We start from the raw sequence: 24,112 nt of genomic DNA, 5'->3' as shown, positions 1-24,112 counted from the left end.
CATTTTTCTCAGAGATGGCCAAACAGATCTTCATAAAACTTTCAGAGGTTCATCAGTAAGTGCTGGCGAGTATTTTAGGCAAAAAGAGTTTTTTGAAACAAAAGTTAAATTTTAATTTTTTTTTATTACTCTATAGTACCGAAGACTTTGTAGTGAAGGGTAATATTAAATGATCCCCAACTCATTCATTAGTGGTTGTAGGGAAGTGTTTTAGGTCCCCACCCCCCCCCCAAAAAAAATTAGATTTCTTCAAAATGCCAACTACATAAGAACAGCCCAGGCAACGCTGGCTAGCTCTGCTCGTGTAGTGACTCATTAATTTTTAGGTCATCTCTACATCTCAGTAGAGATGACCTAATAATAAGTCTCGAAGTCTGTCCGCCCGTCCGTCCGTACGTCCCTCTGTCCATCCACAATCAAACCGAGTGGAGACAAATAACCAATAGTGGAATGGATAGAGGTCGATGAGACATGCACAACGATATAACTTTCAAGCTCGTCCAAGGTCAAGGTCAACGTCACGAGGCTGTCAAAGTTGCGAAAATCGTCGATTTCAAATCGTATCTCCTCCCTCATTTATCAAGAGAGATCAAATGTTATTAGTGATTCAGATACTATGGACTATTATCTAGAACAACACGAGCCATTTTTTTGAAATTTGCTCTCGTTCCGATTTTATAGTTTTTATCTGCCTCGTGGTGCGCCGGAGACCTCAACACGGTCTCCCGCGCTGATTTTAACTTCTAATTAAATTATGCTTCTACCTTTCGCACTGCATAAGGTTAATCGACACTGAAATAAAGTGAATTCGACCTGAAATTCACCTTTAATGAGGGAAATGCATCGAATGCGTTGGGTGGGTGGGTGTGGGTGCCGAGATGCCGCGGATTCTGGCAGGCACGGGATGAAGCCTAGAATTGTCTCCTCGAGGGAATGCTTACTGCTGGGGTCTGGGAGATTAATGTTTACATTTTTGAGGGTTTTAGAACACGCTTTACAGGTTTCTGTAAAAATTCCGGTGCAAAAGAGACGTTTTATGATTGTATAAAAAATATTTCGTCCGCCGCGTCACGGTTCGTCACGTGACACCACGCGTGAGAACAGACGAGTCGTTGAGTCACGTAAAGGTTTTGCGTGTGCACGCTGACGTCGTCGCGCTCCTCTACTCTGTGGCCGAGATACGACTTGATCGACACTGAAATAAAGCGAATTCGACCTGAAATTCACCTTTCGACTATAGATGCCCCTCATTTGATTTTGCTTCTGTCGACCTCTGGCAGAGATGACCGGCACTCCTGCTCGGGGGTATTTTTATTTTATAAAATAAAGCAAATGCGTGAACACTAGCAGCCAATCAGTGGTTTTTCCAGAGAGCCAATAGGCGTAGAGGACTGCAAGGTTTACTTCACTGGAGCTCGTCATCACGACACGTTAGAACCTCGCGTGCTTTTCTTTACAAGCAATTTCTTATTCATGAACCAATCAAGATGTCAGTATTTAATTGTGACTTTTGTTCAGCGTCATCAAGACAATTGGAGCAAAGTGGATTTTGTTTGTTTGGTGAACCACCGCGACAAAAACCAACGACTCTACTCTCCTGCTTACCATCGTCGACACCGTTTCAAAACCGCGGCGGCTCAATGCCAAGGGACCCTTCTTCTTCACCAACCTCGAGAGAGCCAACGGAGCATTTAATTACCAACCGGACTTCATTTACAACACCTCATTGTGATTTAAATGCGAGTGAGATTTCGTTTGTTGTGGTTTAAACGCCATCATCATAACCAGCACACTAGTAATATACAAAGTCAAACACTCGGAAAGAGCAGCTATGGAGATCTTTATTCACAGCTAACCTTTTGAGCTGTAAAAGTGGAATACTCTAAGAGAGTATGAAAAGATCTTTAATGCCCTCCACCCAATAAACTTCTCTACACCTGCCTGAAGTTGTGTTCACCTTTCAGATAAATGATTGACTTCTTTGAGTCATTTGCTGTGTGGTAGTTCGGCTGCTGTGCGGCAAGTGGCATTAATCATCGATTCATGGTTACCTGTGTGTCCTTGGAATTATCTCAGGGAGTTTGGGACAGTAATAGACTCTAAATGAGTCTCAGGGAAAAGGCAAGTTTGGGGCAGACATGCAATAGATCTTCATCACCTGCTTCGAGAGTTTCTCTGCTCATGGAAAGGGAAGGTAAGTTTGAAGTAGATAGTATCCAAAAAAAAAGCCTCTGAAAGAACTCCCTGATGAGGTCCTTTATTCAAACTATTGCACAGGGAAGGACTACTTGAAGTTACATTTGACAGACAGGTATGCACTTTTTTTTCTTAACCCTATATGGACAACATTTATCCCATAATTTAATTGCAATTTTATTTCACCCAAAGTTTGATTGTAATTTGATTTCCAAAATTTTGAACCCCCTCCGGGTCTTATGCTCCTGAAGTATAAAATTATTACGCGTTTCTCATCAAAGATCAGGAAGATATTATAAACCTATTTAAGGACTTGTCTGAAGAAGAGTTCTTAGCTAACCTTGGATGGAGGGGGATGATTTTGAATTTCCATGGACATATATATATATATATATATATATATATATATATATATATATATATATATATATATATATATATATATATATATATATATATATATATATATATATATATATATATATATATATATATATATATATGTCCTGCTTCCTTTAAATATTTTTATATTATTAATGCTGTATAACTACATTTCATCTTTATATACTTACATTGACTCTAATTAGTTGTTTCTATTATTAGTGTTATGTCCATCATCAGCCTGTTATGATGTCCATCCACCTCCTAATCGATTAACTTGATGAGAAACTCGCCAATATAGATGTAAGAATTTATTATGCTTATTTTGATAAACAAGCTATAATGTAAATGTTTTATGAATGCTGAAGTTAATCAATAAACAGGAAATAATATTTTGTTTCTACAGGAAATCCTTTGTGAACTTCAAAATGAGAATTCCAATCTTACCAAAGCTCATGATGAGAGTATAAACTTGTTTGAGGACTTCTTGAATGACTCAGAAAATGAGTTCTACTTGAGCAGCTACAATTGGAGTTGTTGAGCCATTTGGCATTATAGTGCTGCAGAATGGTGCCACATAACAGACCAATTGTGCATTTTGGGTGATAAGCACGAAAATTGGCACAGATGTAGCTTTTAATGTGCTGAACATTTCTAGATATGGGGCCATTTCAGTTTCTTTCCAAGATGGCCGCCAAATTCAAAATGGCCACCACTGAGTAAAAAACTGCTTTCTGACTTGTTTGTAATATTCAAATACACTAATTTCATATTTTTCATGCTCTTTAACCGTGATATTGGATAGTTAGTTTCTTTACTGATGTTTGCATATTTCAACAATACAACAATTTAAAAAATGGCGCATACATCCAAGATGGCCACCATGCTGCAGCAGTTGAGGAGATCTACCTCTCTGAAAAGGAGGTAAAAAGGGTCGTTTTTGCTGAATAACATCCACGCTTTGAGTCGCATATTTCCTCATATATTTAAACCAAATTACATCGTTAAACCAAATTGTTGCCAATCTCATTTGCATAATAAAAGGGGAATACAAACTCTCCCTTCCTATAATAAAGCACATTAGTTCTGCAGTTGGCAAAACGTTCTTATGACATGTAGCTTTCATCTACACAATGCGTCTTTAAGTTTTGGAATATTATTATGTGTAAATACAAAGTAATTGGACAAAAATAACCGTTTTTAACCTCCATTTCTCGAGAGGTGGATCTCCCCAACTGTTAAGTGGATAACTGGAAAAGCTAATGTATCCTTAATGAAGTCAGGTTTTCTTCAAATTATAATTTTTTTATTACTATCACATGTAGGCATGGCCTTTACTCTGATTTGTTTTTAAAGACAAACGTCTATCAATATGGCGCACATTCATCTTGCTATAATAGATCTAAGTCATCGCATAAAAACAAGATTCAGCAATGGTTTTTTGGCAGTCCATTGTTAGTTATATATAGAAACAGCAATCTACCTCTCGGCACAAAATGATGCTGAATATTGCTTCATCATGTTATTGACGCTCACAGTCTCCGTGACACTTGCAATATGTTGTACATGCCATCTCTGCCTTCACACACTTGCACTGGCGCAGGCATCCAAGTTCCACTTTGCAGCCGCACTTAAGAAGTTCTTTGCACGATTTGGATGCTTCAGGCAGGGTTGTCCACAGAGGTTCCCACAACTGTGAGGCCCCTTTAAACCATCCCCAGTCAGCGGGATCCGGTAACTCTGGATCTCGCAGTAATGCCTGCCCCCAGCAGTGCCCTGCCTGATATGCTGCCCGCTTTGTGTGTTGACACAGTGCAGCTGAAGTAGGTGGAATGAACTCAATGGATCTCCCCTTTTGAGTAAATAACTCTCTTCGGGCATCGTCAACACTGTTACAGCAGCTTGTCCGGTCATACATGACGACAACAACTGTTCAATTGTTTGCATTTGTTCTTTCAATGTCTCGTCTGAAGGAGGTACTCTACCAAGAGTCGCAAAGACTTCTACGACATCTGTGAAAACCTTCATTGTGTTCCATGCTGTTTTCTTTCCTCGGTTCAGAAAGAATGACGTCTGATCACAACCGGTGAAGGCATGGAACATTAGCAGAGACAAAGATTTATCTGGACCTAGGGTATGGGCAATGGTGTGTGCTGGTATGAGTCTGCAATTCTTTCCTGTGCCAAATAATACCCATATTTCACTCAGGTTCGTTTGGTTGAACAATGATATTGCCAAGACAAGCACGTCAGTGTCCACAGTACGCAACATGACTTTCTGATATCCATTCGCAACAGCGTCTGCTGCATGGAGTAGTAGCCTAGTGTCGGCTTCTTCGTGTGCACATGGAGAAAGGCGACTGATGTCTTCTCTTGGGGAATTCAGCAATATCGATTTGCCAAACGTAGAGATGACCTTCTTTTCAGTTTGGATTGTCACCGATTGTTGCCCAAGAATGCAGAGTGTTCTTTCTTGTTTTCACTGACTTTGAGGAATCTTTCCCAGTTTCCTGGGATCTTGCTATTTGGTTGAACACGTCTTTGTGTACCTGTTCCACGCTTCTTCCTCGTCATTGCTTTGAGACTATTTGGAATATATTCATCCCAGACAATGTCTACTCTGCTGGCTTTCGTAAGCTGGGTCTGAATATTGGGCAGGAAAATGCACTTGGAGTATTCATAGAAGATTTTGGCAGGGCCTGGTTTCAACATGTTAATGATAGCGGCACCATCTAGGAGAATGACATCAACCTCAGGAACATGTTCCGGTGGAGTAGGGTAAGTTTCCTCAAAGCACTTGACTAGGTCAGCCTTTGTCCCTGACCGCAACTCTCCAAATTTGGACAATGATGGTGGATAACATTGATTTTCATGGCAAAAGAACTCCTCAATGTCTCCATCATGGACTTGACAGGACACATACAACTGTGAGAAGAGGGCACATGTTTTCTTCAGCGATGTAATCTGCTGCTGATCATTGGACTTCAATTTAGACTGAGGGCAGCTGAACAATGGCAGTTTGTTTCTCTTCAGTGGGCTGAACAGAGACTTAGATCTGTCGCCCAGGCGCTCCTTTACAAAGGTAGCATACTGCTCCTTTCCAAGCGTTTGTATGTAGCAAACTATCATCACTACTTCATCTCCCACAATATTTCTTGTGTCAAGAACCAACAGATCACTGGTTTGTTCTTTAAATGGGTTAGCCATTTCCTCGATTGTATGACAGAGAGAATGCACTTGTTTGGCAAATGTGCTCTGCACAGACTTCACTTGTTCATGGAGTTTGATATCCAGCCCCTTGCTCTGTTTCTCCCTGATGCTTTCTACAGAGTCGTTAAATTCTCCGATCACTCATGCCATTTCTGGCCCCGCCACCATCCACCGCATTAGTTGCGATATGTTTTCTGTAACTCCTATAGCCCTCCGTCGCCTTTCACGATACAATTATTTTTCTCGTGAGCTTGATCAATGGCTATGGAAGAAAATGACCGGTGGGTCTTCTTTACGACAAAGTTGCCACTTTGAAACTGTGCTGCGACGTCAGGGTGCATCCTCCCAAGATTAATCATGTCACGCAAATGAACTGGTAGCCAACGGCTGTAGTGCAGGTGATCAAGGGTGAAGAACCAGGGCATAAGCTGATCCAGAGCGTCAATGTAGAGCTTGAAGTTGCCCTCTCGAAGAGATCTTACAAAGCTCAAAATAGTCAGCTCAAATTCCATTGTTGTAGACCATTAATTAAACTGTGGACTTTCAGCTATACGCTTGTTACGCCAGGCTTCAAATGCTTGTGGCATTTCATCAGCCGCCAAGCTCTTGCCATATTCGTCATATGCTCTGTGCATCAGGATGGATAGACTACTAGACGTAATCTGATGGGCATGTCTTGTCCTTTTCAAGTGGGATGCCTTGAGGAAAGAGTCAGCTGTGCCTGGAGAAGCTACACCAGCCTCTGCTAAAGCACTGGTCCATCCACTTTCATCTAGCCAGTCACCGATGGTTTTGAATGCAGCCATTTCTATATGAAGGCCCCCAAGCACTACTACAATCTTGCCTTCTCCGTAAGTTGTTGGCCAGTTCCATTGGATCTGCTTTGCGAGTGCAAACAATGGCTGGTCAAAAGCAATGACAGGAGTCTGACCAGGATTTAGAAATTCAACATTCTGCTTGATTATATTCATAGCGTGACGTATCATAGCAGGAGAATTTGATTTCTCTGCGAAGAGTGGAAGCAGCGAGCTGATATCTGTTGGGTTTGCTGAATCGTTTTCTATGTTGCTGGCATGAAATGCTGCCCAGGAGACCTCCATATCTTGAACAGTGTTATCATGAGACTCAACTATGTCTTTCACATGAATGAGCCACCTATAAAGCAACAAGAAATAAGCATATAGGCACAAACAGTGCGACAGTTCAGTGTTCACATTCACAATAATCTAATAGTATTCGAAATATAAATAAATACAAGTGTTGGCAGATGCACAATAAGCGAGGTCCTACCACTAGAACATATTGAACTCACCTGGCATTGTCCTGCAGTGTTGCATACATTCCTTCATATGAAGCAGGCGGGAGAACCGAAACTTCTGGTACTGTTGGTTCTTTTGTATGTAGGGAAGCCGGTGGTATGCTGGTGTATTCCTCTGGCAATTCTGATAAGGTCTTCTCTTTAGACTCACTTTGCCGGAGGATCTCTGTGTCTCTCTCTACTCCATGGACATCATTGTTCGGGTGCTGAAAGAGGGATATTCCTGTGCCATGATATGCCCCTTGAGCGGTCGTGGAAGTAGGATTGTGGTCTATGTTATCAACTGCACTTGTGGTGAATAGACCATGGCGTAAGTTTGCAGGACAAACATGTTCTGCTTCATATCTTGCACAAACTTCATTACCCAAATCCTTTGAAATGGTAAGTACTCTGTCATATGATACGGAGAGCCCAAGGTCATACATTCTGTCAATTAACTCACATTTTCTTGTCCTGGCATGGATGAGGAGTCCGACGTAAGTAGGCAGGGGTGTCTCACGATCCACACTGTGGTAGTGATAGGTGGATCCTTCACGACGTCGAATCATGACATTTTGGCGTATAAGCTGCGAGACAGTTAGTATCGCCTGGGTATCAGTGGCATTGCTTGATTGCTGCACTATGTCTGATCCACCCATTATCATCCCAACGAGGGTCGTCAGAGACTTAGAAACTGATTGGTGCTGACACTCCTTGGAGAATTTCCCCATAAATACAGACTTTTCAAGCTTCAGAATGTCCTTACGAACGATTTCAGCTGCCTTTGCCAACACGATAGCCTCCTCGTCAAAGTCACTTTGAAATGCCCTGTTTAGTGCCAGTCTGATGTCATCCTGAAAAGCAAGAACGTTCCTGCCTTGCTTGTGGGCTTGTAAGTCTGGGATGTTGGCTAATATTCGTTCTTTCAGTCTGGTCGAGTGTTCTCGAGTAGATGTGTCTGCTCCCAGGTCATTTAGTCTTGAAGTGTACATCTGATTTAAATCTGCTAGTTTGAACACCGGTGCTACGTCATTCTCCATGCTTTCTGCACGACAGTCTTCAATATACGAAAGCAGCTCTGCCAGGACAATGCCGTGCAGTTGTTTATCAGAAGAACTTTCTCCACTGTCAGAGCAATTCACTGACTGCTTTCTTGTAGAGTGTTTTTAAGCAATTGCTGTGGTACATTGCATCTTGGGACATCATATCTCCAGCGCTCAATTTGGCAACTAACATATGGTCTCGCACAATTTCTGCACATCGCCGAAAATTTCTGTCGAGTTTCTCCGTCGATGCCTTATGGAGTTTATCTGATTTTTCACCACAAAAGAAGCAAGTGTCTTGCGATGTTCTGGCTGCACCACCACTGCTGTAGCGAGTGACTTTCTTTTTTGGAGAGTCACTGTTGGTTTCACACTCATCTCTTTTCCTGTTTTCTACCCGTTGAAGTTTGGTATTGTACTTATCCTTGCATTTTTTGTGCCATTTAGCTGCATTCGACTTTAGAGTTGAAGCAACTCCTGTTCCATTGTCTAACCTTGATAAGTTTATATTATCTGAAAGACTCTGAAGCTCTTTGAATCTTATCAAATTACCTGCAAGATTATCATAAAGTGTACCAATGTCAATATCAGTCCTCTTTGAATCAGCTGGGCATCACAGTGGTTCTTTTGATATCTCTTGACACAAAATGCATTTTGTCCAATCTATTGGTGATGATGATGATTCAGATGTTAAAGGAGTTTCTGGATGTTGTCTGGGGTCTAAAATCTTGAAGTATTTAGCCATTGTTGGTATTTTGATTACGACACCACCACCACAGCTTCGACAACTAACAACAGCATGCACTGTGATATGGAGACACTGATCTGAAAGAAGATGAAGGATGAATGAATGGATGAATGTGTGCGATATACACAGATTAACTGGAAGAACGTTAACTGTGATGCATGATACAATTACCACATTACACGTTCATATGTTTGTCACCATTTTATCATGTAGCAGCCATTTTGAATTTGAAAGCCATCTTGGTTAAGAAATGAAGAACATGTGAAACGTAAGGGAAAAGTTAGTGACATTTCACATTTCTGGTCAATTTTCCAACCAATCATAGGAAATATATTCATTTATATGGTTGTATCGGTAATTTCACCCATGGCGGCAGTCATTTTTAAAACGACCGCAATCTTGGAAAAAATTCAGTTGGCCCCATCTATGTATATAAAGTTCAAAGTGTGTCTGTTTGTGTGTTTGTGTGTTTCTCTGTGACCTATGCAAGCGAAAAGTACTGGACTGATCCTCACCAAACTTCACAAGCTGACAGAACATGTACCCAGGAGTGTCCCGATGTAAAAGAATTGTACTTCCGACTTCCGGTTTCCGAATTATGACGTCATCACCTGATTGTGTGTTTCTCTGTGACCTATGCACGCGAAAAGTACTGGACTGATCCTCACCAAACTTCACATGCTGACAGAACATGTACCCGGGAGTGTCCCGATGTAAAATAATTGTACTTCCGACTTCCGGTTTCTGAATTATGATGTCATCACCTGATTTCGTAACGTTAATTTTTCAAGTTCAGCCGATTGACATGGGGCCAACGCCATTTGCAATAGAATGAAAAAATAATGCTGCAGTTAATTGAAGACAATGACTTCCGACTTCCCGGTTTCCGAATTATGACGTCATCACCTGATTGCGTAACGTTAATTTTTCAAGTTCAGCCGATTGGCATGGGACCAACGCCATATACAATATATCTAACATATGATTTTAAGTTTTTGTTTGTCTGTTTGTTTGTTTGTCTGCACACGTTAATCTCCTGAAAGGTGGAAGATAGGAGCTAACCACTGAAACAAAAAATGTCGGGATGGGCCCCGGGAAGGTTATAGGCTATGTGGCAAGGCCCCTCGGCCGGGGGGGGGGGAGGGGGTGTGTTTCCACCTCACCAACCCCCTTAGCCTATGACTGCCATGGCCCAATAGGGAACTGATACTGTGCTCGCGTCAGACATATGTATAGAAGATTAAATTCATTCAAAAAGAACCCGGGCAGCGCTGGGTGCATTCACCTAGTATCTAATATTGTTCAGTAGGTAAAACACTACAACTGTGCAAAGTTTCATGCTTATCACCAAAAGTACACAATACTTCCACCATTCTGCAGCACTATTAGGAAGATATTATGTGAGACGTGGCAAAACTCTCTGAAAAACAAATATATGAGTATTATTTAATTGTGCACTGTAGTTGATAAATAAATTATAACATTTATTGATTTATTTTACAATATTATTAATGGAGTGCAGGATGGATCTTGGAACTCCTCGAGTTCCTCCTCTGATGAGTTCCTCATCACAATGCCAAAGACGTCTTATATGCAACAGATGATAATCACATCTGCTTTGATTATCATCAGAGGAGTGCAGGACAGATCTTGGAGTTTCTCCTCCGTCGAGATCCTGATCACAATGCCAAAGAGGTGTACGTGTGTGTGTGTGTGTGTGTGTGTGTGTGTGTGTGTGTGTGTGTGTGTGTGTGTGTGTGTGTGTGTGTGTGTGTGTGTGTGTGTGTGTGTGTGTGTGTGTGTGTGTGTCCAAAGAAGCTGCATAAAGCAACCAAGAAAGCTAACACAAGGTAAGCCCTTTGCTGCTTCAAACCTTTCCCATATATAAATAATAAAGAAAGACCCACCCACATCTCTTGCCTGTGAATGGAGGGAATAGTCAATCAGCTCTCACTTGATCAACTAAACCCAGGTGGCTAGGATTATATAAATAAATTGACACTTTCCATGCTCTTCCAGCTGAAGAAGCTGCAGAAAGCAACCAAGAAGGCCAACACAAAGTAAGTGCTTTGCTGTTTCAAACCCTTCTCAGAGTTCCTCCACAGCTATAAAGACGTTCACACATCGTACACACATGAGAATCCCAATGCTACACACACCCTCAGCTGCCGGACCAGTTTCATCACTTTTTGGTCTTTTCACTGTGATTGTGCCATTGATGTTTCTGGACTAAGTTTGTCTCTGATCTATAAATATGGTGATGTTCAGGAAGAAGAAGATGATGATGTATCGCCAAGTTGTATTAAAATGTCTGGTAATTGTTTTTCTATTTATTTATATACAGGTGAACTTGAATATAACTGTCATTAATCAAAAAGGCAGAGTCACTATAGAACGATTTTTAAAAAATAATAAAATCAAACTTTTTTTTTTAACTCTTAAAAATAATTTTTGCCCTAAAACACTCCGTGGTACTCAATGATGAACCTCTGAAAGTTTGACGAAGATTTGTTCAGCCATTTCTGAGAAAAATGGCGACACAAACAGCTCTGTTATCGTATAGATTATAAACATAATACTTTACGAAGAGAATATAGTTCTAATGCAGCACATTAAAAATGATGGAAGCTGAACCAAACTGCCAACAGCTATCATATCGCCATATTCACCTCAGCGTCCACCCCGCCTGCCCACCCCGTCTCTATCCAGAACCTTTCCATGACGACTATGGTCACTCACCGCACGGTCCTTCGGTATGCTAATTATAACTGCTGTGCCTCCTCGTGGCACTTTCCAAGCGTCCATGAAGTGCAGTAAAATCTGAGAGGCTCTTGAATAATGACTCTCCCACCACGTCTGCACTACTATGTCAGTGATGTATATCAGTCGATCGAGACTTTTAATTTCCCCACTGCTGAAGTCTGTTTGCTTACTTATGTAATTTCATTCGGTTTTTTTTTTTACCCCCTCACCCCTGCAAATTTTTCCGCTCTAGGTGACCGCCTACTTTGCCTAGTGCTTGCACCGGCCTTGGATGGTGGTGCACCGCCTGCTTGAGGCCCTGGAGAGAAGCATGCAATTGAACGGTGAGGAAGGATATTCCACAAACAGGAGAAAAGAGTGCAAAGCAAGTCTGGATGTTAAATTCTTTTTAACCAAGACGGAGTTACGGGAGGAACATGTGCATCCTGGAGGTGCTGGGGAGGGTATGAATGATCAAAGCACTAATCAGAAACCCTCCCCACTCCCTCCCCAAACCTCAACGCTTCTAGCAATTCAGTCAATCACGTCCAACACACTTCAACACGAGCAAATTACACGTTATAAATAAACACAATGCCCCAATCCAGTCGTCGTTTACGAGAGCGAAGGAACGGCCTCTGTGGTTGTTGTTTCTGGCACACGGTTTGAAAGTTTTTTTTTTTTTTGCATGTACGGCCACGCACGTACGGGCACGTGAGAGCGAAGGAACGGCCTGTGTAGTTGTTTCTGGCATGCGGTTTGAAAGTTTTTTGTTTTGTTTTGTTTGCACCTACGGGCACGCACTCGTATATCTATATTAATATTTCGGCACGCCCCTTTCTTTGTTCCACCATCAGATTTTTGTTACTGCATGGAATGAAACAAGATTTGGCACATATACTAATGATATTATTGTCTTCCTTAAGAGGCCCCTCAAAATTCGTTTTGATGCATTTTCACAAACTCCAACGGATCCCATTCAAATTCGGTACGATTATGGCTTTTGGTCCAACTTAGGTCATTGGCTATAAATTTTTTTCCATAACACTTCCGATATTCAAAAAAAAAAAATCGATAAATCGATATCCCTTATGGGATTTTCCATTCAAATCCACTCAAGTTTAAGGCCTACAGGGGATGCAAATTTCTACTTTGCCCCGGGCGCTGTTTACCTCCGCTACGCCAAGCTGTTAGGGTTAGGGTTAGCTACCCCAACACTTACCCTAACCCTAACCCAAACAGCTAACAGCTATTCAGGTAATTTGCAAGAAAGCCCGGGCAATGCCAGGCTTTATTGCTAACCCGAGCAACGCCGGGCATTACTACTAGTAGTAAATAAACATCAGTAGACAAGCAAAATTTATTTTATCTGGATATTCTGGCAGGTTTGTTTTATTCTTCTTATTTTAGAAAATAACAAGCCTTTTAGCGAAGCTTCATTAAAAAGATAAACAAAGAAAGAGTTGAGAATTGAATTAATAACAATCACTAGCAGTGGTTCAGCACCAATAAACGTGTCAAAATAAAAGCAGAACATTTGTAAAAGAAAGATCAAGGGCCTAATTCGGTGGGTTAGTGGTAGGGAGAGGGTTAGAGAGGTTGGATGGCCTGTTTGTTGTTCCCATCTCAGCACATAGATCCTGGCGTTGAGATTCCAGGTTCAAATCCCAAATACTGTGACGATTTGTTCACGTTGTCGAGCAATTCCATTCTCCTTCACGTGATGTACGCACATACACACAGGGTTCGGGCGCTTGGAACCATCCATTATTCAAAGAAGAAAAAGAAAAGAAGATCCAATCAAGAATCAGAAGTAAGTGTTATTCCACCGATTTTGAAACAACCAGGAAAGAGCAGGCCTCTACCTCGTTTCCAAGCACCATTCAAGCCAGGTTTAAAATCTGGGTTTGAGTTAATGTCGACCCGAGCTGAGTGGAACAAATGCTCACATTCCCATGAAACACAGGTTTGATGGACGCCTGTGGTTCTTTCCCAGCGTTAATGCAGAAAAACTGAAAGGATGTATACCACTGCTTTACTTCTGACAATCCTAACATTTCTTTGGAGAGACATGAGACAAACCAGAAGCACAGATAAAGCCAAACAGACATCTTCCACTCATCACTTGATTGGTCAATGTTGTGAAATACGGTCAACCTTCCCACTTTGGGAAAGGCTATGAAACCAAATCAGGGTCAGCTCTAATTTCTAGCCAGGTTTCAAAACCGAGTTGCGGAGTACTTGGAAAACGAGGGAATAATCTCAAGCAACGCTTCATCCATGACCTACCGACTTCCTTAGGAGTAAGTTCTTGCCTTGTTTTTTTTTCTTCTTCTTCTTCTTCTTCTTCTGAACACATGTACATTTCCAAGAATCAAAATTTCTCTTCCTATGGCATCCAAGGCCAACTTCACTCTTGGGTTACTGACTTCCTCTCCTCTCATAGCCAACGTGTGGATCTCAACGGAATCCTTTCAACTCCTCTCCCTGTTAAGGCTGGAGTCCTCCAGGGCAGTGTTTTGGGCCCAGTCCTACTCCTGAGGTTCATTAATGTTGTCTCTGAATCTCTGGAAAATCCTCTTCATCTATTTCCTGATGACTCCACCCTCTGCCATGACCTCCTCATCATTCTGACAGGCATGCTGCAGCCTCTTCCCACTCTTCAGACCTTGACAAAAATCACAAGATGGTCAAACACATGGACATGTCTTTCAATCCTGACAAATCTCACACACTCTGACTATCTCTCTGAAAGGACCGTCTGGCAAACCCTCCGACTTTCTTAACAATTTTGCGGTATGAACCAAATTAAGACTGGGTGTGCAGTACTCACTTCATCTCTGGTAGGTTTTTATATTTTTTCTGGGTCTTTAAAGTCAATAACATGTTTGGTTTTCTTTCACTTTAAGATCGCGATATGAAATGCTACAAAAGTTTGACTTCTTGTCGTATATCACATGCTGAAACTGAGGATTTGAGGATATCGAGAGGTTGGATATACCACCCGATATCCTCAAATCCTCCGTTTCAAGAACTGCACAGTACTTATGTACAAGTCAGAAGTCATGAATCCATAATAATGTCTATTTAGGCTACTTGTGATAGTTTATTCCAATTACAAAGTTGTAATGATAATGTTTCAAAACTCGATTCCCAGCCGATATATTCCTTATGCAGATCACATCATCCTTGAAATGGCATGATATACTGTTGCGAATCTGGAAGCCATGAGCACACAACATACAGGTCCTTTAGAATATAGATCAGTTATATCGGTAAATACATGTTTTATAGATAGCTCCCGTCCCTGGTCTAATGGGTAAATAAATGTTCGTGCGCTGTGGAATTATTTTAATAGTCAGGTTTTCTTTTCGTTTATTTTTACACCACCATCAACGCCGACGACATCGCATCACCCTCACCTTCACTTCGCTCCCTTCACCTCGCTCTGGCCGACATCAGGGGTGGGCGGAGCCCCTGCAGGAACATGTTGCTCAGCTTCCTGTTGGAGGGGCGGTCCTTTGGAAAAAGGCGGAGTTCGGGGAGGAGCCACGCGGCGGCCCTCGGCCAATCGGTGTGCAACGAGTGGGGTGACCGTCACTCGGCCAATCGGACTTCCCCGACTCTGTGAAGGGCGGTCCAAGTGATGTCACCATGCCATCTGGCCAATCGAGGGGTTTGCCGTCCGTTTTGGCCAGTGAGAGGGACGGCGAGGATTTTTGCGTGCCAAAACTTGCTTGTGACAGGGCAACGAGGGAGTCTGCGCAGAAGGCCGTCCGGTGTGGAGAAGCGGGGAAGGCGGAGACACTCCCCCCCACCCCCCTTCTGCGGGGGAACGAGATAAAAGCGCAGACAGCTGAACCAAAAGGAGGAGAGATTTCTTCACTGCCCTCGTTGCCGTCAGCCCTGGTCCTCATCCGCATCCACCACCTCCTCCTCCTCCAAATGATCACGAGCATGGGCGACGACCTCGATTCACCTTAGTTGGTTGCAGCTGCGCTGGTCCGTCCTACGGTGACTGGAGCTCTGGGAAGAAGGGGACGCCCAGCCGTGCGTTCGCGGCCAGGTAGCCAACTACCACTGATCTGCAGCCTGACTGTCTTGCGGGCTGAAGATCCAAATAAAGACCAGTGGGGTCCACTTTTGTCTGTGCGTGTGCGTGTCTGTGTGTGGGCCCCGTCTTTAAGTAGTAAAACTGTTCAGTGCTTGTGCTGTATATATTTGCATTGCCTTGCTTTATTGGGTCGCCGAAATACGTGACCCTTATTGTCAGTAATTCTGTCTTTGTTTGGATGTTTGTTCGTTTGTCATCAGCATTATTGGTAGTAAACGTGGGCGGATTTTGACCAAACTCGGGTGGTAGGTACTGTTATGATGATGATATGCTAGGTGGTCATATTTGAGCCATAGTTGAATAATCAATAGTCAATAGTTGTATATTAATCAGCTGTCAGGATTCAAACCTTGCTTTAAAATGTTGCTTTAAATGTATCATGCTGTTTTCACTATGTCTTTGATAACCCTTTCTGGCTCTGCAGCTGCACAACAGCATGTCCTTGGGAAAACTGTGTATGCTGATATCCCACACATTCCTGTTCTTAGTCATCACCAGAGTTTCGCCTTTGCTATCAGCAGGTGCCAGTGTAGGGGTGTAGGAGGCTTAGAAAGTTATTAGTTTGCAAGATGAACTGTTGGGTTGCGAATCTGAGGATTGACTGATTCAACTTCCCTGAGGGCCCCTAGGGAGGGGGGAAGGAAGCCCACTGCCGCATTTATTTCTTTATTTCTTTATCCCTTAGCACACACTTATAGTCCACACCCAGTTTTGCTTTTGTGTGATTATATAAACAACTGTTTTGAAGTAAGAATCTCAATGTGGTCCGGGGACACCTGACTGAAGGGCCTTTGGGCTGCATTCCGCATGCGTAGTGCCATCTTCTGAAATAAATCGTATCATTCGAGAACCCTCATTCGACTCTGTCATTACTCGGCCGGGTGAAGAGTCATAACAGGTACATCTTATGACCTAGTGCTTTGGAAATTGTGATGGTTGCTAGGGACGCTTTGGTTCCCTAGCAACAACCGAAAAACCTTCAAAATCGGTAGCGTTCACGCGAAATCAATTCTGAAAGCCATTATCTCACGTAGGGTTATGAAATTTGGCACGAATGATCTACAGGTGATGCTCCATCAAATATATTCCGGTTTTTGTGATATATGGAATCGTTTACCTGCAGCGCCCCCTACAATTAGGGTATGCGTGAAAATTGGCAAAAATTGAAGGCCCCCTAGCAACCAGGTGAGTGCATCGATACGAATGAAACTTTGCAAGTTCATGGTACTCAATGAGTACTACAACTTTGCCTCAGGATATGTTGACCGATTTCGCTTAGGTCAGGGGCCAAAGGTCAATTAGTGCAAAAATCGATAATATGCGAGAGCTGGAGGTGCCTTCGCGCCAAATGCTCCTCCTCCTAGGGTTATGGTCGGATGGTCATGAAAAGTCACACTAATCGTCTGGAATACATTGTGCACAAACGATCGAGCCAGATTTTCAATTTAGATCTTTGTTCACCCACAACACCCCCTCGAACTTTGGGGATTTCCGATTTCATACCGCATTTTCGGTACTTTTCATTCAAATGGATACCGAGTAGTTATCAATAGATGGAACTCGATGAGATTTGGTATGCATAATATTAAGGTGATTCTCTATCCGCTATGTGACATCCATTATTTTCTATATCTTATAGTTGCCAAATGGTAACCCTCTCAACTTGGGTGTCCGAGGGCCATTGAGCATTCCCGCTGAAAATTCAAAGTACACTAGCTCCAAGACGGTTGAACCGAATCGAATGAATGTTTACATGCTTATAGACCGTAATGAGTACTACAACTATGCTCATTTGCATAATGACCTATCTCGAGTAGGTCAGGGGTCAAAGATCAATAAGTGCATTTTTTGGGCGAAATTACCATTCAAGGCACCCTTGCTCCTACACGGATTAACCGATACGAATGAAAGTTCATAGGTAGAGTAAACAATGAGTACTACAACTTTGCTTCAGAACATATTGACCTATCTCGGCTAGGTCAGGGGTCAAAGGTCAATGAGTGCATTTTTCGGGCAAAATGACCATTCAAATCCCCCTTGCTCCTACACGGGTTAACCGATACAAATGAAAGTTCATAGGTACAGAGTACTCAATGGGTACTACAACTTTGCTTCAGGACATATTGACCTATCTCGGCTAAGTCAGGGTCAAAGGTCAATGAGTGCATTGTTCGGGCAAAATGACCATTCAAAGCCCCCTTGCTCATACACGGGTTAACCAATTCGATTGCAATTTCGTAAGTACTTAGTACTAGATTAACTCAGATCAGGGGTCAAAGGTCATCGGATGCTCGGCGACCCATGGCTGTCCACCGGCTTGTTCGGTTTAAATCTGCTCTTCTGTGTTCCCTAGTTCCCCATTATTGTATAAATAAACCCTGATTGTTAAATGTTTCAGTTTGTTCGCGTCCCTTCTTTCATTGACCGAGCGTGTCACGTGCTGGGGAAAATTGGCAGGGCCACTGCCGTGGCCGTTGTAACGGGACAATCGGGACCGACGGTTCTTGGCGATTAAACCGCTCGGAATCGCACACAGAATGAGCGCGCTAAGCGGCTCGTTTCCGTACGAGTTCCGTCAAGGGTGTGAAGACTCGGTAGATCGCCATGTGGTCTCTAGGTATTTTGAAGATTTGGCAAATAACCCTGTACCACGTGGTGGAAATATTGACCCTTCACGGTCCAAAACAAGGACCCGTCGACTCCGGACTTATCCGGGGCGACGATCTGAATTCCGGGCGATCGGTCGAGCCGACTTGCGGCTCCATCCAGCGGACGGACCGCGGCCGACGTCCCGGCCCCGCAGCAATAAATCGTTCAGGTGACACCGTTGAAACCTTTCACAATATTGTCATTTAGATGAGTCATCTAATCTCTCAGAATACAAGGAAACCACACAAATCAACTATGTTTACATTGTTGTCTATTTTGTGCCACTCAAGATGGCAACAGAGTTTGTTGCTATGGTCAATGATAACGTCAGTGCACAACCTCTATTTAAAATCTTTTGATATCGTTTTTAAATTTTCCTTGGAATTTACTTTTGATCTATAACCTGATGATGAATCCTGATGTCTCTGCACCCACAAGTACCAGCTCTATATTTTTGTAGCTCTGCACGTCTTTCTGTCACCCTATGAAGCTTCATTTGCACCAGGTTCCCAATTGACAGTTTGTTTTTCAAAGCAACTATGAAGCTTATACGCTCTTGTTCCCCCTCCTCCCTCCACTGCAATAACTTCAGCTCTATCAGGATCCTTTATAAACACATATAATAAAGCAATAACAGCTTGAGAAATTGCTTCTCTCCTCTCAATTCCCCATCGCATTGACCACTTTGTGAAAATATTTGTACTTGTACTTACCCGGAGTGCCCATTGCCAGTTTTGCATCAACTGTGCAACATTTCCTCCGACGATGTATCCTAAGCCACTGTAAGCACACAAGGAGTTTTCTTTTTGTATGCAAAATCTAAGCTCATGGAAGAATGAGTTAACATAAACAGCTAAAACCATTTTTAAAAAGAAATAATTAATTTGTTCAGACGATGGGCCTACCTTCCAACCGGTATGGCAAAGTAGAAGAAGGAAAGCATGCGGGTACGCTCGCCATGTGTAAACAGGTCTGCGATGACCGTAGGTGCTATGGTGGAATAGCTTGCCTCACCCACACCGACCAAGCCCCTCAACACCAGAAACACCGAAAAATGCTGTGCGAGATCCACCACAATGTCCATCCGCAGCAGTCAAATACCGTCAACAAACTATGACAACCAGATTTACTTCGCAGTCAGGTGTTCACTTTTCCATCTTCACTAGTACGAAGAACATTATGATTGGACAAAAATAATCATCTGATAGATGGGTACCCAAGATTATAAAAAAAAGACTTTCTATCTTCAGTCTAATTGATCACGTTTGAATGACCATTGTACAAAGGGCCACGGTGAACGAGCTTTGTGTTACTACTACACCCCCTACTGCCCAAAGGCAAGTAAAACACATTTCATTTGTATGGTATAACAATACTGCCTTTCCCATGCCACAAACCTGTTTTGGCATAAAGGAGCTGGTAAGGGTCATGGCAGACCACAAGCATATACCAACCATCATTATGTACTTGCGCACATAACGGTCACCGAGGTAGCCAAAGAATGGGGCAAGCACCATGTAACTGCAGATGAAAACTGTAAAACCAGATTGAAAAAAATTGAGGAGGTGAGTTACATGAGCAATGGAACATCATCAAGTAGATGGAGTATGTCAAAATAAGTACAAAAAAAAAGAAGTGAAATATTCAAGTAACGAAACCTTTTGCAGCATGGTAAAAGTGTGGCTGTTTTAATGGAGAATCAGCTCCAAAGCATTATTTTCAATGTCCACGCCTGTGATCGTACGAAGGCACACAAGTATCAATCATTCATTATACATCTCCTTGAGAAGACTTCCTGTGCAGACACAACCACAGCAGTCGAGTCTTCGACACTACTTTCCTCGATGGTAGTTCACAGCCAGCTCAAATCAACCTTCAATCAAGCCTGTGATCTTTTCCATTCTCATGAAACTCGTCTACCCTTTTCCTCAAATTAATCGGATCAGTACCCTTACATCACCTGTTGTTTCAGTTTTCCAAAGTCTCATTCTAGCTCGGCCACCATGCCAGTCCAAAAGTTTGGACTGCTGTATAGGGAACTAGAATGGCACTCTTGCACATAGCGACGTTGCCAGATATGCCTCCGCCCACATTATTACATCATTATACATACTGAAACCAAGTTTCATTTAAATCCCTGAACCCAGATTTAAAATATTAAATAATTCTGGCTGCCAGACCATGCGTCTGATCAGGTTGAAATTTAAAACATCTATTTCCCATAACTACTGGATCATAATTGTGACGTTCCATGTTGATTGATGAAGCGGTTCAAGAGAAATAATTTTTCAAAAGATTTTCGCTGGATCCAATATGTCTGCCAGACCATGTGACCTATTAATTATTTGCGAGCACCCTGATATCCCCACCCTGATATCACACACCCCAAGGCTTGTGGAACATGTGGGTGAAGTTTCCCCTCGATCTGTGAAGCCATTCTGGAGAAGGTTTGAAAAACTTTATTCTTCAAAAAAAAATCATAGCTGCCAAACCATGTGACCTATGACATCATAGGTGGAGAACTTTATGTTCTTCATGGATAGGCAATCATACCTGTAAAGTTTCACCTCGATCTGTTCAGCCGTTTCAGAGAATAAGATTTTTGAAGGTTTTATGTTAAAAACAACATGGCGACCGAACCACGTGACCGATGACATCATCAATTTTCCCCCAATTACAATGTAACTCGAGATGACCCTCAAAAATTTTCATACTGATCAGATAAAGCATTTGACGTTTGCACTTATGATGTCATAATGAAGCCACGTATATCAAAAAATATATATTAAATAATCACCCTTGTTTCCCGTTATGTCATAATGACATGATGTCATAATGAGGTATATCAAAAAAATTAAATAATCACCCTTGTTTCCCGTTATGTCATAATGACTTGTGATGTCATAATGAAGCCACGTATATCAAAAAAAAAAAATAATCACCCTTGTTTCCCGTGGTGAGTACTTCACAGGTGCCAAGTTTCAATTTTTTCATGGAGCGGTTTCGGAGATACAGAGGTTCAAATACAGAAGGCCAGCATCCCGACATCACACCTCTTATGCAACGGAAACAAGGTCCTCAAAATCATTGGATTCTCCAGCGATGAAGAGGAATCTCTTGGCCTATCACTTCTGCCTTGCAAAGAGCCTCCTGTCTGGTCTTGCGCTCTCTACCCTTTTCATGCTTTGTGCCCTTCTCTGCACCCCACCCCCTCCTATCCCCAGGTTTCTTCACAGCATATATTCTGTTGGTAACCCACTCCTGGAAAAACTCTCAAAATCCAGGCTCACTGCTCACCTTCACTTTATTCCTCTTTTCTCGTACCTGTGGAACCAATTTCCTCAATCTGTTAAATCTCATTCTTCCCCATCATTTGTTCGCCTTCTCACTAGGTAATCCCCAATTCACACTCATTATTTTTTTGGCTCTCAGTAACATTCCCAAAGCCCACCACCACCTTTCCAGGTTATTGTGTTTTCACCCCTTCCCCAATTTCCCTCCACACACCTGTTTTTAACCCCCACTGCTTTTTACTCCCTCGTCTTTCAGCCCCCTTGTTGATGTATTTGAGCTTTTATCCAGCTTGTTCCTCCTCCCCCCCCCCCATGAACTCCTTCCTCTATTCTTCCTCCTCCATTGTGTCCATGTCCCTTTACCCTGCTGTTGGTGGTTCCCTGCCCTCCACTATTCTTACTGCTGTTCTGCTCCACGTTCTACTTGTGCTACGAGATTTGACTTTGTATCGAAAAAAAAACAAGGTTTACTTTAGTTATTTTTTTTTCATTTTTGGAGACCAAGGTTTCATACACATGCGTTTAGTATGGATGACAAGCTAAAGGTAAGAGACAATACAATTGGTAGGCAGTCCGATGATGTCGGGCTCGCAGGATAGCTTTGAGGTGTGCATCATCTTTAGCATGCTGGGGTGATACATCAACATGTAGGATGAGCGTTTGAAGGACGCCCAGCCGGAGGAGACCCGTTTGTCAGCGCTGGCCATCGATGGACATGAAGTACCTCACGGTGTCTTTCGCAAACAGGAGGTGAGTTATTGACGGCACCCTGACCAAATTACAAATCGTCTCCAGTCGAACCTCAGGACTGTCCCAGCCGGTTTGCGAAAGACTAGGCCAAAAGATGTTCCCTGCCTGAACCCACAAGGTGGGAATAATTTTTTGACCGTTCAAAGAAGTCGACCCAAACAGCGGATTCTAGAGATGTTGGACTTTGGAATAGGACACTTGGCCAATCGCCGATGACAAACCTCCAATACTTATGCAACAGTATACACATATGATCCCCGTGTGTTGTCCAGCTAAATAGCATCCCTGTTATTGCGAAGTTTATCACTCAATGACACAATGGTGAGCACATAGAATATGTGTTTAGGAAGAGGAAAAACTCAAGGAGGGAGGGGGGGATATGAGGCATTGAGTGTGTAGACCAAGAAGGAGTGCATCAGGGACATTCTGAACAGCACGGTTGTATTTTGTACACTCCTCCTCAGTGTTCTCACAATTCACCTCGTGCAGGTGAAAAGGCACACACACACCTGTCGTAAGGAGGCCGGAAAGTGTGTCGGAAATGGTGAAGAAGTTCTGGATTTGAATCAGCACACCTTCAAAGGAAGAAAAACAACAACAAACGTGCATCGATCAGTTAGTTCTTTGCTTTCCTCGGTCCACAAGATAAGCCGAAGGGAAACAAACACACGTCATTGTTTGCAGAGATGTTCAACATGCAGCTCTTTGTACAAGATTTGTCAACGGGCCGGACAAAGGGTCCAAGTCCTTAGACACACACACACACACACACACACACACACACACACACACACACACACACACACACACACACACACACACACACACACACACACACACACACACACACACACACACACACACACACACACACACACATACACACACACGCGCGCGCGCGCTAAAGGTGTTCGTGCGGTGCCCGCTCTGACCGGCCACAGTGAAACGGTCCATGTAGTTGAGGAGGTTGATGTAGAACAGAATGGCCACCACCAAGTGTGAGCGGCGCATGGACACTCCGCTAGAAGGAGATTCCGCGTCGTGCCTCCTTTCCGTGTCCGCCTCACAGCCGTCCATGTTCCCGTCGCGTCCCTCATCGTCGGCGCTCACGATCAGCGAATCGTATTCCTGGTTCACTGAAAGACGGTCGGCGGGCGAGAGAAGCGGAGTGAAAAAAGATACTTCGTCCGCCATGACGGAGGCCACAGAAATGAAATGGGTTGCTCGACGAAGGTTGGAGAAGGAGGAAGAAAATATTTCAGAATAAATAATTAAAATCGCAAACGCGGAAGGCGGTTGCGAAGTGGGCGAGGGAAGGGTTTGTGTGGACGAGGGAAGGGTTTGTGTGGATGAGGGAGGGGCTTGTGTGGATGAGGGAGGGGTTTGTGTGGACGAGGGAAGGGTTTGTGTGGACGAGGGAGGGGCTTGTGTGGATGAGGGAGGGGTTTGTGTGGACGAGGGAAGGGTTTGTGTGGACGAGGGAGGGGATTGTGTGGATGAGGGAGGGGTTGTGTGGACGAGGGAAGGGTTTGTGTGGACGAGGGAGGGGCTTGTGTGGATGAGGGAGGGGTTTGTGTGGACGAGGGAAGGGTTTGTGTGGACGAGGGAGGGGCTTGTGTGGATGAGGAAGCGTTTGTGTGGACGAGGGAGGGGATTGTGTCAATTAAATTACAGTTGAGTTGGGAAGTAA

At 43.1% G+C, this 24,112-nt stretch overlaps 1 protein-coding gene and 1 pseudogene across 1 annotated transcript in view; both read right to left on the bottom strand.

Annotated features, from left to right (window-relative positions):
* SPNS1 (SPNS lysolipid transporter 1, lysophospholipid) overlaps positions 1 to 23,769 on the bottom strand; it is a 64,917-nt gene extending 41,148 nt beyond the window's left edge. The window contains exons 1-5 of the mRNA XM_085859112.1: positions 23,355 to 23,769; positions 22,932 to 22,997; positions 19,777 to 19,913; positions 19,285 to 19,436; positions 19,093 to 19,159 (exon numbers count right to left, since the gene is read on the bottom strand). Coding sequence (XP_085715238.1) covers positions 19,093 to 19,159; positions 19,285 to 19,436; positions 19,777 to 19,913; positions 22,932 to 22,997; positions 23,355 to 23,616 — 684 coding nt within the window. The 5' untranslated portion in view covers positions 23,617 to 23,769. The remainder of the gene's footprint in view (positions 1 to 19,092; positions 19,160 to 19,284; positions 19,437 to 19,776; positions 19,914 to 22,931; positions 22,998 to 23,354) is intronic.
* On the bottom strand, positions 2,707 to 5,783 carry LOC147010749 (uncharacterized; annotated as a pseudogene).
* Positions 23,770 to 24,112: the final 343 nt, after the last annotated feature.

This window comes from Eptatretus burgeri, chromosome 16 (genome assembly GCF_056783735.1).
Source record: "Eptatretus burgeri isolate ZD-2024b chromosome 16, Ebu_testis_v1, whole genome shotgun sequence".
In the NCBI taxonomy this organism is placed as follows: domain Eukaryota; kingdom Metazoa; phylum Chordata; class Myxini; order Myxiniformes; family Myxinidae; genus Eptatretus; species Eptatretus burgeri.
This window is presented reverse-complemented; position numbering and strand designations above follow the sequence as displayed.